Source organism: Delphinus delphis, chromosome 16 (assembly GCF_949987515.2).
Source record: "Delphinus delphis chromosome 16, mDelDel1.2, whole genome shotgun sequence".
In the NCBI taxonomy this organism is placed as follows: domain Eukaryota; kingdom Metazoa; phylum Chordata; class Mammalia; order Artiodactyla; family Delphinidae; genus Delphinus; species Delphinus delphis.
The window spans coordinates 59,656,690-59,672,258 of record NC_082698.1 but is presented as its reverse complement, the minus strand read 5'-3'; the positions used below and the strand labels follow the sequence as shown (position 1 = coordinate 59,672,258).

General features: G+C 39.3%; 1 protein-coding gene and 1 pseudogene across 2 annotated transcripts in view; both read left to right on the top strand.

The window, feature by feature from the left end:
• MCU (mitochondrial calcium uniporter) overlaps positions 1-7,933 on the top strand; it is a 206,005-nt gene extending 198,072 nt beyond the window's left edge. Inside the window, exons 7-8 of one of the 2 annotated variants that reach the window (XM_060034818.1) lie at positions 4,514-4,630; positions 6,004-7,933. In XM_060034818.1, the coding sequence (XP_059890801.1) occupies positions 4,514-4,630; positions 6,004-6,024 (138 nt within the window). In that variant the 3' untranslated portion in view covers positions 6,025-7,933. Of the gene's footprint in view, positions 1-4,513; positions 4,631-5,999 lie in introns of both variants that reach the window. The other variant, XM_060034817.1, reaches the window with a different exon arrangement.
• Positions 7,934-11,863: 3,930 nt separating this feature from the next.
• LOC132439205 (mirror-image polydactyly gene 1 protein-like) lies at positions 11,864-13,068 on the top strand (annotated as a pseudogene).
• The last annotated feature ends 2,501 nt before the right edge of the window (positions 13,069-15,569 follow it).

Genomic DNA, 15,569 nt, shown 5'->3' with positions numbered 1-15,569 from the left:
ACCCCGAATAGCCAAAGCAATCTTGAGAAAGAAAAACAGAGCTGGAGGAATCAGCCTCCCTGACTTCAGACTACACAAAGCTACAGTAATCAAGACAGTATGGTACTGGCACAAAAACAGAAATATAGATCAGTGGAACAGGATAGAGAGCCCAGAGATAAACCCACACACATATGGTCACCTTATATTTGATAAAGGAGGGGAAAATATACAATGGAGAGAAGATTGCCTCTTCAATAAGTGGTGCTGGGAAAACTGGACAGCTACATGTAAAAGAATGAAATTAGAACACTTCTTAACACCATACACAAAAATAAACTCAAAATGGATTAAAGACCTAAATGTAAGGCCAGACACTATAAAACTCTTAGAGGAAAACATAGGCACAACACTCTATGACATACATCACAGCAAGATCCTTTTTGACCCACCTCCTAGAGAAATGGAAATAAAAACAAAAATAAACAAATGGGACCTAATGAAACTTAAAGGCTTTTGCACAGCAAAGGAAACCATAAACAAGCCCAAAAGACAACCCTCAGAATGGGAGAAAATATTTGCAAACGCAGCAACTGACAAAGGATTAATCTCCAAAATTTACAAGCAGCTCATGCAGCTCAATATCAAAAAAACAAACAACTCAATCCAAAAATGGCCAGTTGACCTAAATAGACATTTCTGCAAAGAAGATATACAGATTGCCAACAAACACATGGATGGATGCTCAACATTGCTAATCCTTAGAGAAATGCAAACCAAAACTACAATGAGGTATCACCTCACACCAGTCAGAATGGCCATCATCAAAAAATCTACAAACAATAAATGCTGGTGGGAATGTAAATTGATACAGCCACTATGGAGAACAGTATGGAGGTTCCTTAAAGAACTACAAATAGAACTACCATATGACCCAGCAATCCCACTACTGGGCATATACCCTGAGAAAACCACAATTCAAAAAGAGTCATGTACCACAATGTTCATTGCAGCTCTAATTACAATATCCAGGACATGGAAGCACCCTAACTGTCCATCAACAGATGAATGGATAAAGAAGATGTGGCCCATATATACAATGGAATATTAGTCAGCCATAAAAAGAAACGAAATTGAGTTATTTGTAATGAGGTGGATGGACCTAGAGACTGTCGTACAGAGTGAAGTAAGTCAGAAAGAGAAAAATGCCGTATGATAACACATATGTATTGAATCTAAAAAAAAATGGTTCTGAAGAACTTAGTGGCAGGACAGGAATAAAGACGCTGACCTAGAGAATGGACTTTAGGACATGGGGAAGGGGAAGCTGGGATGAAGTGAGAGAGTGGCATGGACATATGTACACTACCAAATGTAAAATAGCTAGTGGGAAGCAGCCACATAGCACAGGGAGATCAGCTCAGTGCTTTGTGTCCACCGAGAGGGGAGGAATAGGGAGGGTGGGAAGGAGACGTAAGAGGGAAGACATATGGGGATATATGTTTATGTATAGCTGATTCACTTTGTTATAAAGCAGAAACTAACACACCATTGTAAAGCAATTATACTCCAAAAAAGATGTTAAAAAATAAATAAGTAACCAAATAAATCATGCAAAATATGTACAAGACCTCTATGTAGAGAAACATAAAATTATAGGAGAGTTAATAAATATAATGATAGAGCATGTTCATGGACTAGAAAAGTGAATAGTGCAAAAATGTTGGTTTTATCCACATTGATCTATTAGATTCAGTGCAGTCCCAGTCAGAATCCCAACAGATTTGGAGTTGGGGGAAGATATTTTAATAAACTGATTCTAAAATGTATATTGAAATACAGAGGACTAAGAAAAGTAATAAACACTTGAAGAAAAACTAGGTAAGAGGATTTACTCTCAGATATGAAGACTGCAGCTTTAGTTACAATACTGCAGTGATTAAGACAGTGACACAGGGATGGACAAATAGTCCAGTGGAATAGAAGAGAGAAGTAGAAATAGACCTAGTATAAATGAACTTTTGATTTTAGAAAAATGGCACTGCAGGGAAAGAGTTTTTTGATAAATGGTGCTAGGACAATTGAATATCCATATAGAAAAAAGAAATGACCCCATCCTTACACTATAAACAAAAATTAATTCCAGACAGATTGTTGATCTAAATATAAAAGGTAACACGATGAAGCTCCTGGAAGATAATATAGAATATCTTAATTACTGTGGAATAGGGAATGATTTTTTACACAGAATGAAAAATGCCAACCATAAAGAATAGGAATGATAAATTAGGCTATATTAACATTAAGGACATCTATTTATTAAAGAGCACCATGAAGAGGGAGAGTGGGCTGGGAGGAGATGTTTCCAGTATGTATATCCAACAAAGGATCCATATCCATAATATAGTAACAAATCCTACAAATCAGTAAGAAAAAGACACACAATCCAGTAGGAAAAAAATGGCAAGAGGTTTGTACAGGCACTTCTAAACGAGGATATGCAAATGGCCAATAATATAAAAGAGGATATGAAAAGGCCTCAGCCTCATGAGTGATCAGGAAAATGCTATATCTCTTCAAGAGAAATAAAAACGTGTCCACACAAAAATTTGTACACAAATGTTCATAGCAAGATTATTCATAATAGCCAGAAAGTGGAAAAAACCCAAATGTCTATCACTTGACAAATAGATAAATAAAATGTAGCACAGTGGTCCCCAACCTTTTTGGCACCAGGGACCGGTTTTGTGGAAGATGATTTTTCCCTGGGGGAGGGGATGGCAGGGGATGGTTCAGGCGGTAATGCGAGGGATGGGGAGCGGCAGATGAAGCTTTGCTGGCTCGCCCACTGCTCACCTCCTGCTGTGCGGCCCAGTTCCTAACAGGCCGCGGACCGCTACCGGTCTGCAGCCGGGAGGTTGGGGACCCCTGATGTAGCATATTCCATTTAATGGAATATTATTTGTCAATAAAAAGAAATAATGCACTGATACATGCTACAAATAGATGAGCCTTGAAAGAAGCCAGACACAAAAGGCTTTTTTATGATTCCACTTGTGAAATATCCAGAAAAGGCAAATCTATAGAGACAGAAAGGCTACTAGTTAACTTAGAACTGGAAGTATGGAGGGAAATAGGAAGTGATGTTAAAGGGTATGGGGTTTCTTTGGGGGATGATGAAAATATTCTAAAAATTATTGTAGTAATGGTTGTACAATTCTGACTATGCTAAAAAGCATTGACTATTATACTTTAAATGGGTAAATTGTATGGTATCTCAAGTAAAGTTGTTTTTAAAATGTAGTAATATAAATTAGGAGTTTGGGATTAACATATACAAACTATATAAAATAGATAACCAACAAGGACCTATAGTATAGCACAGGGAACTATACTCAATATTTTGTAATAACCTGTAAGGGAACAGAACCTGAGGTAGTATTTCTGCCTAACTCGTTTTTTAACTGACAATACCAGGTATTGGCAAGTAGGTGAAGTGATGGCAACTCATGTCCTGCTTATGGGAGTATAACTGGTACAACCATTTTGATATCACTCCTTAAATTTGAACACAAGCATACGCTATGGTCCAGAATTTCCATTCATAGGTTTATACCAAACAGAAGATAAGTCCAGAGATGATCTTGACAGCATTATTTACAACAGCTAAAACCTAGAAACAACCCAAAAATCTATCAGTAGTACAACAGATAGATAAATTGTGATGTAGCCACACAATAGAATATAACATATCAATGGAAATGAACAGACTACAGCTACACGAAAAAGATGAATATCACAAACATGATATTGAGTGAAAGTAGCCATACACAATGCATACTATCTGACTCCATTTTTATAAATTTCAAAAAACAGGTAAAACTCAGCTGTAGAGCTCAGGGGAGTGTATGCTTAAGTAAGAAAGCTGTAAAGAGAGCAGGAAAACAGTTACCATAAAAGTCAAGATAGTGATTACTTTGGTGGGGAAGGAGGGGTTAGTAATTGGAAAGGGGCAGGAAGGGGGCTTGTGAGTTACTGGTGGTATTCTATTTTCTCTGTCTGGTGATGATTAACATTTATTACGTGATGATGATTCTTTATGATGTACATTTTGTGTGTGTGTACTCTTCTGTGTGTGTTGTGCAATAAAAAATGTTTAAGAGGGCTTCCCTGGTGGCGCAGTGGTTGAGAGTCCGCCTGCCGATGCAGGGGACACGGGTTCGTGCCCCGGTCCAGGAAAATCCCACATGCCGCGGAGTGGCTGGGCCCGTGAGCCATGGCCGCTGAGCTTGCGCATCCGGAGCCTGTGCTCCGCAACGGGAGAGGCCACAACAGTGAGAGGCCCGCGTACCGCAAAAACAAAAACAAAAAACAAAACAAAAAAATGTTTAAAAAATAAATATTTAATACAGCACATGTCAGTAGTATATCTTTATATATGCTCATGTATATTGAATCTAATCAACAGTAAATGCTTATTTTGTGAAGATAGTGTGCTAAGGAGTATAATTTAATTTCTTCTTTATTTTTGTAGGAATATGTTTATCCAGAAGCCAGAGACAGACAATACTTATTATTTTTCCATAAAGGAGCCAAAAAGTCACGTTTTGACCTAGAGAAATACAATCAACTCAAAGATGCAATTGCTCAGGTAAGTTTTACAAAAATTAAAGTAAATCCCAGCCTCATCTTGTATGGCATTATCGTCATCATCATCGTCTACAGTCAAGTACTTAGATGGGTAAACTCTGAAAGAATGATCCAATCCTCTTCTTCCTATGTAAATTATTCCTCAGTTGATAAAAATGACTATTTTACATGGTCAACGCTCCAGAAAGTTTTATAACACAAGCAGATGAAAAGATAATGAGTCCTATCTATCCTTTTATCACTAGCATATTGAAATTTTTAAACCTATTTTTATATTTTTCATTTTGTTTCTTTAGAGAGGTCTGTTTTTACTTTTCTCTCTTTTTTTATTTTTTCTGCAATTGACCCAAAGATCTCTCACCTGAGATGTGTGGTAGCAATGGAGCCAAAATAAAATCCAGGTCAGAGAGAGACTACTAGAAATGTTTGCTAGGTGCAGGTGAGAGATTACTGAGCTAGAAATGTATTTTTAAAGACTGATATCTTATTTTTCATAACAGCTACCTCTTTCACATTTCTGACTGTGCCTCCCCCTCACTCTGATATCTTTGATTTTGGTGAAGAAATCCTCATTCCTTTTCTCTGCAGTCTTTCATGACTTTAGAGATTTTTTTTAAAACCTCTGGAAGCCCTTCCATTCTCTTTAATGTTTAATTACTCTTCTCTGGACCTTCTCCGCCTTCTCTGTCCCTTTTTGGTGACGGGGTTGTGCTTTGAATAGGCTTAATTCATCTCCCTGCCTTGGCCTAAGTGAGTTCTTACCTTCTGTTGCTCTGTGTGGTGGTTCTCAACTGGAGGGAATGCGTCAGAATCATCTCTGGAGCTATTAAAAATACAGGTGCTTCAGCCCCCCCCAAACCTATTAATCCAACTCCTCAGGGGTGAGGCCCAAGCACGTGTGAGTTTTGAAAGTGCTGCAGTTGACTGCACATCCCTGTTTTAAAAGTTCCTGATAAGTGAAAAACTTAAACAACCACTAGACAAATAACTAAAGCCTTGAGGAGCATAAATTTGAATTCTGGCTCCAGGCAAAAAGTTTGTAAAAGGGCTTCTCTCTGGAGAAATGCCATCAAGGTGCATCAGTTGCTCCCACATTCTTGAGCCCCTGATCCTGCCCTGTTGATTGCACAGTCTTTTCTGGAGGCTCCGTTGATAGCTGAAACTGCCAGGACAGACTTCTGTTTCTGTCCTGCTTTGTTGTCCTGTGCCTTTAACATTCTTTGCCTCTGAGGCACTCTTACTTTGAGAGTGATTGAGATGATTTCTCTGACTCATAGTGATGGAGGACAGACAGTTTCCTCTTCTCAGGAGACAGTAATATCATTGAAAGCTTGGCTAGCCAGTTTTCTCACCTTTTGTTTCTATTTTAGGCAGAAATGGATCTTAAGAGACTGAGAGACCCATTACAAGTGCATCTGCCCCTCCGACAGATTGGTGAGGAAGATTGATCTGCAGAGAGCCTCTGAATCCCAGCAGAAAGAACACCTGTTTATAACTATGGCCTTTTTAATTAAAGCATTACAGGTGGAAGCTGGGAGCCATGTCTGGGTAGAGGGTTTTTAACTTTAATTAAAAAACAAAAACAAAAAGATCTTAGGGAAGAAAGGAATGTTAAAATCTGACCATCAGGCTTTGTGGAATATAAGCTCAAAGGGCTTAGTGAATATTGTCTTAATCAAGAATCTCAGTTTCTGGATGAAAATCATGTATTATTATTATAGTTGAGAGAAAGTGATGCTAAGGGTGTTGTTTCTTGCATCTTCTTTTCAGGGTCAGCAAAATAGTAACACACCAGCACCCCACTCAGCTCTAAATTTTTTTTTAATTTAACTTTTCTTATTTTTGACATAGCAGTAAATAAATATACCAGAAAAGCAAACCCTCGAGATATGTGGGTGGCAAACAGAGTCTGAGTCCATGTCATTAGCATTTATTTTAGATTGGACCCAGTCTCTGCAAAGTTACCAGGAATCTCTCCCGTTTGTGCCCCATTTCTGACCACCCACACCTGTTGTTACACTAATTTTATCCATATGATAATTGGAACCAACTTATGACTGTTTGACAATTGACACTTTGGATTATCCCTTAATACCTTCTTAAATGTCTCAATATTCCAGTTCTCTGGATCACTGTCTAGAAATAATTGGCAACAATGCATGAGGTTTTTTTGTTTTGTTTTGTTTTTTACTAATTAATCTTTTTAAGAGGAGGACAGATTTCCCTCCTTTATTTAACTATCCCATTGATACTCCCCTCTCCCTCCACAGCTAAAGCCAGAGGCGGAGTGTTCAGCTGTATTACCAAATCAGGAAGATGTAAGGTTTACAAAATGGCTAAAAACCATGGCTCTGTAGCCATTTCAGAACCAGAATAGTTTCACTGCTGTTAATCTGTTTGTGTGACAGCATTCCAGGCCACCCAGATGGCACTACCTTGTCTGGAGACCTTGTTAATCTCGAAGGACATACACTCCCACACTGTTTGTGAGCCCTCCCACCTCCACCACTTCAGTAGTTGTAAATCAAGTGTGTGGATCTCAAAGGGTACAATTTATCTTTGTACAGGAATACATTTCTATGGCTTCTTTCAGCCTACCCTCTTCACCCTATTTTTTCTTAAATTGAAAGAAAAAGGAGTTAATCTTATACTCTATCAAAATATTTTCTACCATATTTCCAGATGACATCACACTTGAAGAGTCAAAGGAATCTGTGTCTACTATCCTGCTTTTAACTACTGCGGGGGCAGGATGGAAAGGATGTTGGGGCTTGCCGCACAGCTGATTGATTGGCTTTTTTCTTTCACATGATTGATCCCTCTTCATTGTGGCAAGGGGTTTCTTTCTCTTTTTCTTCCTCCTTTGGGATCATTGTGTATGAAGAGAAACACTTTAAACGACAAACCCAGACTGCAGGTGCCTTGCAGAGGTTGAAGGCCAGCCAGGATTGCTGCTGCTGCTCCAGCCACCACCCCTTCCACTGGCATGACGGAATGAAAGGATGCATGTCTCCACTTCTCATCCCTCCTCCCACTTCCTTCCCCACCCACCCCCCGAGTCGTTCAACCCCCTTCCCTCATTTATTTCTGTTAAGTTGTGTGAATTATTTTTAAACCATTTATCCTGTTTGTACGCAGGGTTTTTAAGAAGAAACAGCACAGTGCAATGAGCAAATCCTTTCAGGGTGTGTGGGAGGCAAGGGGAGGGAGAACGTGGAGAAAAGTCCTTTAAACAAATAGCAAAATATTGAACATGTGTAAAATCCTGTATCATTTATGAAATATGTATAAAAAGCAATGTACCTTCTGGAACAATAAATACTTATTCAATTTTTGAACTATAGCATCTCATTCTTTAAAGCAAAACAACCAAGATCAGAAAGAAAAACAAGCTTATTCTGATTCAAGGTGGAAAAGTTTTTACCTCTAAAATTAATTTTTATAAAAATACCATTTTGAAATTAAGTTTTGTTCCTGGAGCCTATATTTTTACAAGGCATTTCATGAATTCTTCCTGAACTTAAGATGGTCAATATTTTCCTAGTTTTCCAGAGCCACTAGAGGTTCGGTGACCTCTGCAACTGTGATAGAGCCAAGGACAGCACTGACACTAATATCCTTATCTCCTGATTAACAGGAAATATCTCCATTATATCAGATCATCAGATTGCCCAGTGTGGTCTCCTGGACTCCAGAAACTTGTTCAAGGATGAACTAAGATCAAATACTCATTATTTTAAGAGTTTGTATCAAATTTATAATGATCACCAAATGGGAAAATATCACATGCCACCTAGTCCATCGAAGGCATATCAAAAAGCATGTATTAAATGTCTGCATTAAGTGCAGTGTGAGATGTACTAAGAACCTCCACAGCTACGGTGCTGCCTCTCCTGGCAGCTCACAGCAACCGAACACAAACATCCCTAAGATATGTAAGGTTTAAGAAGATAAGATTGAAAATATTAAGCCATTGTTTGCATTCAACAAATAATAACTACACCCATGCACCTATGGTCAACTACGACAAAGGAGGCAAGAATATACAATGGAGAAAAAGAGTCTCTTCAATAAGTGGTGCTGGGAAGACTGGACAGCTACGTGTAAAAGAATGAAACTAGAACGCTTCTTAACACCATACACACAAATAAACTCAAAATGGATGAAAGACCTAAATGTAAGGCCGGATACTATAAAGCTCTTAAAGGAAAACATAAGCAGAACACTCTTTGACGTAAATCACAGCAATATCTTTTTTGATCCACCTCCTAGAGTAACAAAAATAAATGAGACCTAATTAAGCTTGAAAGCTTTTGCACAACAAAGGAAACTATAAACAAAATGAAGAGACAACCCACAGAGTGGGAGAAAATATTTGCAAAGCAACCAACAAGGGATTAATCTCCAAAATATACAAACAGCTCATGCAGCTCAATGTCAAAAAAACAATCCTATCAAAAAATGGGCAGATTTAAATAGACATTTCTCCAAAGAAGACATACAGAAGGCCAAAAAGCACGTGAAAAGATGCTCAACATCACTAATGATTAGAGAAATGCATATCAAAACTACAATGAGGTATCACCTCACACCAGTCAGAATGGCCATCATCAAAAAACCTACAAACAATAAATGCTGGAGAAGGTGTGGAGAAAAGGGAACCCTCCTACACTGTTGGTGGGAATGTAAATTGTTACAACCATTATGGAGAACAAAACAGTATGGAGGTTCCTTAAAAACTAAATATAGAACTATCATATGATCCAGCAATCCTACTCCTGGGCATATATCTGGAGAAAACCATAATTTAAAAAGATACATGCACCCCAATGTTCATTGCGGCACTATTTACAATAGCCAAGACGTGGAAGCAAACTAAATGTCCATCAACAGAGGAATGGGTAAAGAAGATGTGGTACATATATACAGTGGAATATTACTCAGCCATAAAAAAGAATGAAGTAGCACCATTTGCAGCAACATGGATGGACCTAGAGATTATCATACTAAGTGAAGTAAGTCAGACAGAGAAAGACAAATATCATATGATATCACTTATATGTGGAATCTAATAAAAAAGTGATACAAATGAACTTATTTACAAAACAGAAACAGACTCACAGATCTCAAAATCAAACTTATGGTTGCCAGAGGGGAAACATGGGGAGAAGTGATAAATTAGGAGTTTGGGATTAACATATGCACACTACTATATATATAATAGATAACTAATAAGGACCTACTGTATAGCACAGGAAACTCTACTAAATATTCTGTAATAACATATGGGAAAAGAATCTGAAAAAGAATGGATCTATGTATATATATAACTATTCACTTTGCTGTACAGCTGAAACTAACACAACATTCTAAGTCAACTATATTCCAGTAAAAAAAAAATTTTTTTTAAGGCAAATAATAACTACATATTCCACAACATCCTCTTAGGCTCTGGTGAATAATGGAGAGTGTTAAATCCATTAGTGAGCATAGGTAATGCAGTTTCGCTAAGGGATCATAGACTTTTAGAGCTGGAGAAAGTAAAAGTGTTCTCAGAGTATGGTTCCTGGAACAGCAACCTACCTCTCCAGAAATGCAAGTTCTCCACTCCCTACTGAATCAAACTAGGAGTGGAACCAGCAATCTGTGTTCAGCAAGCACTCCTGGTGATTCTGATGCAAACCATTGACCTCATCAAACCGTGGCTTTAAAGAGAAGGAAACTGAGGCATAGAGAGGGCATCTGTGTCATAACTCATCAGTGAATTCTATGATCAAACAACCAGACTGAGTGAGGATTGGTGAGTATGGTGACTATGGTAAATGGAAAGGATAGAGATCATGTCACACGTACGTACTATTGTATCTTGCCTGTGAGGGTGTAGTGGTAAGCACACAGTAGATGCTTACAAAAACAAATACAAATAGGTTGAATTTTTAAAATCTGTCTGGAAAGATTTCACAGAAATGTGGAACTTCTTAGATTTCGGAATTCAGTTTCACCAAAACTGTTAAGGGTTGTCATTCATTTTTTTTTTAATTTATTTTATTTATTTATTTTTGGCTGCATTAGGTCTTCGTTGCTCTGCGCGGACTTTCTCTAGCTGTGGTGTGTGGAGGCTACTCTTCGTTGTGGTGCACGGGCTTCTCATTGCAGTGGCTTCTCTTGTTGTGGAGAACGGGCTCTAGGCTCGCGGCCTGAGTAGTTGTGGCTCGTGGGTTCTAGAGCGCAGGCTCAGTAGTTGTGGCACACGAGCTTAGTTGCTCCGCAGCATGTGGGATCTTCCTGGACCAGGGCTCGAACCCGTACCCCCTGCATTGGCAGGCGGATTCTTAACAACTGAGCCGCCAGGGAAACCCGGGTTGTCATTCATTTTTATCACTGCCAACAACCTTTAGTTCGTTGCTCCCCAAATAAGTCCAAACTCCTTGTCTTCCAAAATGGACTATGTGGTTATTTCCTTAGGGTAAATGTATAGGTTAATTTTAACAAGACCTACTGAATATAAAATGACCCACTTTATAAATATTCATTTATGTATGTTTTATAAATGCATCATCCACCGAGCAATCCTTCCACCTTGAAACTGCCCTCAGCTCTTGTGATGACTACTTCTCTGTAAATCTCTGACTACTTCTCAGCCTATTTTGCAGCATCCTCTTCCTCTGCCCACATCTTTATATTAGGCTTCTCCAAGGTTCCATCTTGGACCCCATTTTCCATGAATGATCTCATCCATTCTCCTCCCCCAATTTCAGTTACCATTTATATGCTGGTAGCTCTCTCAAATTTTATCCTAGCTCAGATTTCTCCTGAAGAGTACATTGGTTAATCTATCTCCTAATTGATCTATTTCCACCATTCCTGCCTGTGCATTAAATTTGTTCACTGTCACCGGAGTATTTTTGTTTTAATTTCTAATAGCACATACTTTAGAAAAATAGATGCTTACATCTCCCTGCGCACCTCCCTGCACAGAGGAGCCCCAGGCGGACAGGGAGGCTCCGAGTAAGCATCGGTTGGTGGACGTGGTTCCTGCGCGTCGGGCCTGAGAAGCTCTGGGCGAGAGCGCAGAGTCGGCTCCTGGGGCGGTGCGGGGCGCATCTCAGGTCTCACACTTGTAAGTTTCGGCAAAGAATGCTGTGCTTCTTTAGGCACGCTGAGCCATGCCGTACAAAGCTTCAAATCTTGGCGCAAAATCCAGAGACCTTGCCAGAGCAAACAAGACGTACAAATGGACGACTGGTCAAAAGGGCCTAGATAAGTGGTGGTTGTTATTGTTCTTCCAACCAGCTATGAAAGAAACCTTTATTGCCTGTATTTTATAACCAACCAGTATATTTTAACACCAGGACAGTGCTGCATTAGTCCAAACATAACCCATAGTTATCTTGAACAAGAGACCACTGGGAGAAATAAAAGTACACAGCCAGATGAGCAACTGCCTGTGAATTCTAAGGGAAGCATGCAACAGAAATCCAATGAATTAGTTAATGAAGCTACATATGAGGGCATAGAACTGCCAGAGCAGAGATCAAGGAATTTTCAAGTCATCAGTCCTCATCTAGGTGATGAGAAAGCTCACTGTACCAGAGAAAAATCCAACATTATGGAACATAGAAATAATGATTTGCATTACAAATGTATGATTCCTTGTCAAGTTACTTCAGACTTAAAGAGGAGACAATAGCGTTGCTTCTAAAAGAATTGGACATTCTCAAAGCAAGCAATAAAAAGCTTCAAGAAGGGCTTCCCTGGTGGTGCAGTGGTTGAGAGTCCACCTGCCAATGCAGGGGACACAGGTTCGTGCCCCGGTCTGGGAAGATCCCACATGCCGTAGAGCAGCTAGGCCCGTGAGCCATGGCCGCTGAGCCTGCGCGTCCAGAGCCTGTGCTCCGCAACGGGAGAGACCACAACAGTGAGAGGCCCACATACCGCAAAAAAAATAAAAAAAGCTTCAAGAAAAACTGACTAAAGAAGATAAAGAACAGAGAAAACTAAAGCTTAAACTGGAACTCCAAGAAAAAGCAACAGAAGCTCAAATTGCTGAAAAAACAGCAGCTCTGGTTGAAGAGGTGTATTTCGCAGAGGGAACGTGATGAAGCTATCATGTCTCGACTGCAGTTAGCCAATGAGGAGAGAGATGAAGCAATTGCAGGAGCCAAGCATATGGAAATATCTCTAAAACTGCTAGAAAATATTAACCCTGAAGAAAATGACATGACATTACAGGAATTACTGAACAGAATAAACAGTGCAGACACAGGGATAGCTATTCAGAAGAATGGAGCTATAACTGTGGATAGAATCTACAAGACCAAGGAATGTAAAAAGAGAATAACTGCAGAAGAAATGAATGCAGTGATTGAAGAACGGAATGCTGCTTTGTCTCAGGTGGAAGTTTTTCTCCCTTTGGAACTAATAAGACCTCTGGATTAGCAGAATCTCAGTTTGCAGAGATGGGAAGCAAAAATCTTGCTATTGGATCACTACCGGTAATAATGAATGAAGCCACTCCCATTTCAACCCCTTGATTCCTGGACCCGTGAGTATTGGCTGTGGATGAAAAAGTACCATATGTTGGACTCTGGTTTAGAGCATATACACTGTCATGGAGAACCTTGTCCTAGCCCCACCAGGTATTGCCACATAGCGGGCACTATAATCAAGTCTTCAAAAATCCATTCCACTGTTTTATCAAACTAGCTGTGTCAGGATGATGCAGAACTTGGTAAGATCAGTGTTCATGAGCATGAGCCCACTGCCACACTTCATGTGCTATGAAGTGAGTTCCTTGATCAAAACAATGCTGTGTGGAATCTCATGGTGATATGTAAGGCATTCTATAAGTCCATGGATGGCTGTTTTTGCATAAGCATTGCATTCAGGGAAGCAAGTCCATATCCAGACAAAGTGTTTTCCAGTAGTTATTCCAGTAGGAAGAGTAAAGAGCAGTTTTAGTAAGAAGGTAGGAGAATGAAAGTTTGTGATCCAAGAGCAGAGTTTCAGAGTTAAGGATTAAAGAGGACTAAGGACAAGATATGGCCAAGGTTATTGTTTGAAGGTATATTTTATTGGAATAAATGAGTCAAGAAATTGTGAGGCTAGAGTGTTGTATGGGTGATTCTTGCTTTTATCTAGAATATTGGCAAGAAAAAAAATTTTTTAATGTGGGAAAGTAACCTTTGTTGTCAAATCACAGTGGTACAGATGAGAAGCAAGTCATCCAGATCAGTGCTTCTCAAACTGTCTGTGGTGAAAACCAGTTTAAAAAAACGTTGTTCCAATGTGTTATGGGCCACTACTTTTATAACGTATAATAAAAATGACTTATTAAAAAAACTAAAAAATAAATGTGAGAGAAGGGAAAAGACACCACACGAAGTGGTCAGTGAAACTCAGGATGTGAGACGTTCTATAGGACAAAAGACTGGGTTTCTTCAACAAGTAGCATGGGAGGTGGAGGGACTGTTATAGATTAAAAGAATTTAAGAGACCCAACCACAAGCAATGTATAGCTCTTGTTTGTTTTGTTTTGTTTTAAATTTTATTTATTTATTTTTGGCTGCGTTGGGTCTTCGTTGCTGCACACGGGCTTTCTCTAGTTGCAGTGAGCAGGGGCTACTCCTCGTTGCAGTGCGCGGGCTTCTCATTGCGGTGGCTTCTCATTGCGGTGGCTTCTCTTGGTGCGCAGGCTCTAGTAGTTGTGGCTCACGGGCTCTAGAGTGCAGTAGTTGTGGCGCACGGGCTTAGTTGTTCTGCGGCATGTGGGATCTTCCTGGACCAGGGATTGAACCCGTGTCCCCTGCATTGGCAGGTGGATTCTTAACCACTGTGCCACCAGGGAAGCCCCTATAGCTCTTGTTTGAATCCTGACTCAAGCTAGCAATACAAAGAAATTTTTGAAACAACTGGGGAAATGTAAATATGGAATGAGTATTAAATGATATTAAGGAATTACTGCTACTTTCCATAGTTGTAATAATGACAATACGATTATATAAAAAAGAAAGGCCATTTGTTAGAAATACATACTGCTGTATAAATGAAATAAGATTGACAAAATGTTAACTATTATTGCAGCTGGGTACTCTTTATTGTTTTTTCTACTTTGTATATATTTGAAATTTTCATCATAAAAAATTAAAATGAAAAGGCCAGTCAACTAAAAAGGAAAAAATAGGAATAAGAAAAATATCCTACCATCCTGGCAAGACTTGTTTACAGAACCAAAGGACTATCTGGTAAAAGTCCTTGACTCTAGCAATCAATCCTGGCAGCAAATCTGGGTTTATCTCACACACACGTCCTCTGTTTCTCTGCAACACATATGAAGCAGTCAGATGGCTTCTCAGGGACAGGAAATTGCACGGTTTTGTTATTTCTGTTAAGACCATTGCCACTTAGCAGCACTACCCTGTAATGAAACAGTTCCTCAAGTTAAGACCATTGCCACTTAGCAGCACTACCCTGCAATGAAACAGTTCCTCGGTTAAGACCATTGCCACGTAGCAGCACTACCCTGCCATGAAACAGTTCCTCAGTCCCAGAGTCATCCATTGCTGCCATCAGATTGCAACTTAATAAGCTAATAATGATCAAGTTGCCTGTGTCCCACTAGCATTAGTGATAAAGTAGCTGAGTACAAGTTAAATCAATGGAAACCCCTTGCTAGACTGTAAAGTCTGCTTGTGGGAACCTCTTTTACGTTAATCACTGTCAAATACCCGTGACCAGCATGTTACCTGGCCCTCAGTGAGCATTACTGTTTAACTGAACCGAAACCCTGGAGGAAAGGGGCCACAGTAACTTGAATGCTACTTAGTGTAATAAGAAAATGTGCTAAAAGATTATGAAGACAAATTTAGGGACTACTTCCTAAATGACAATAATATTTCTTTCCCAGGCACTAGAAGTTCTGTTATTAGGAAAAGAAGCAT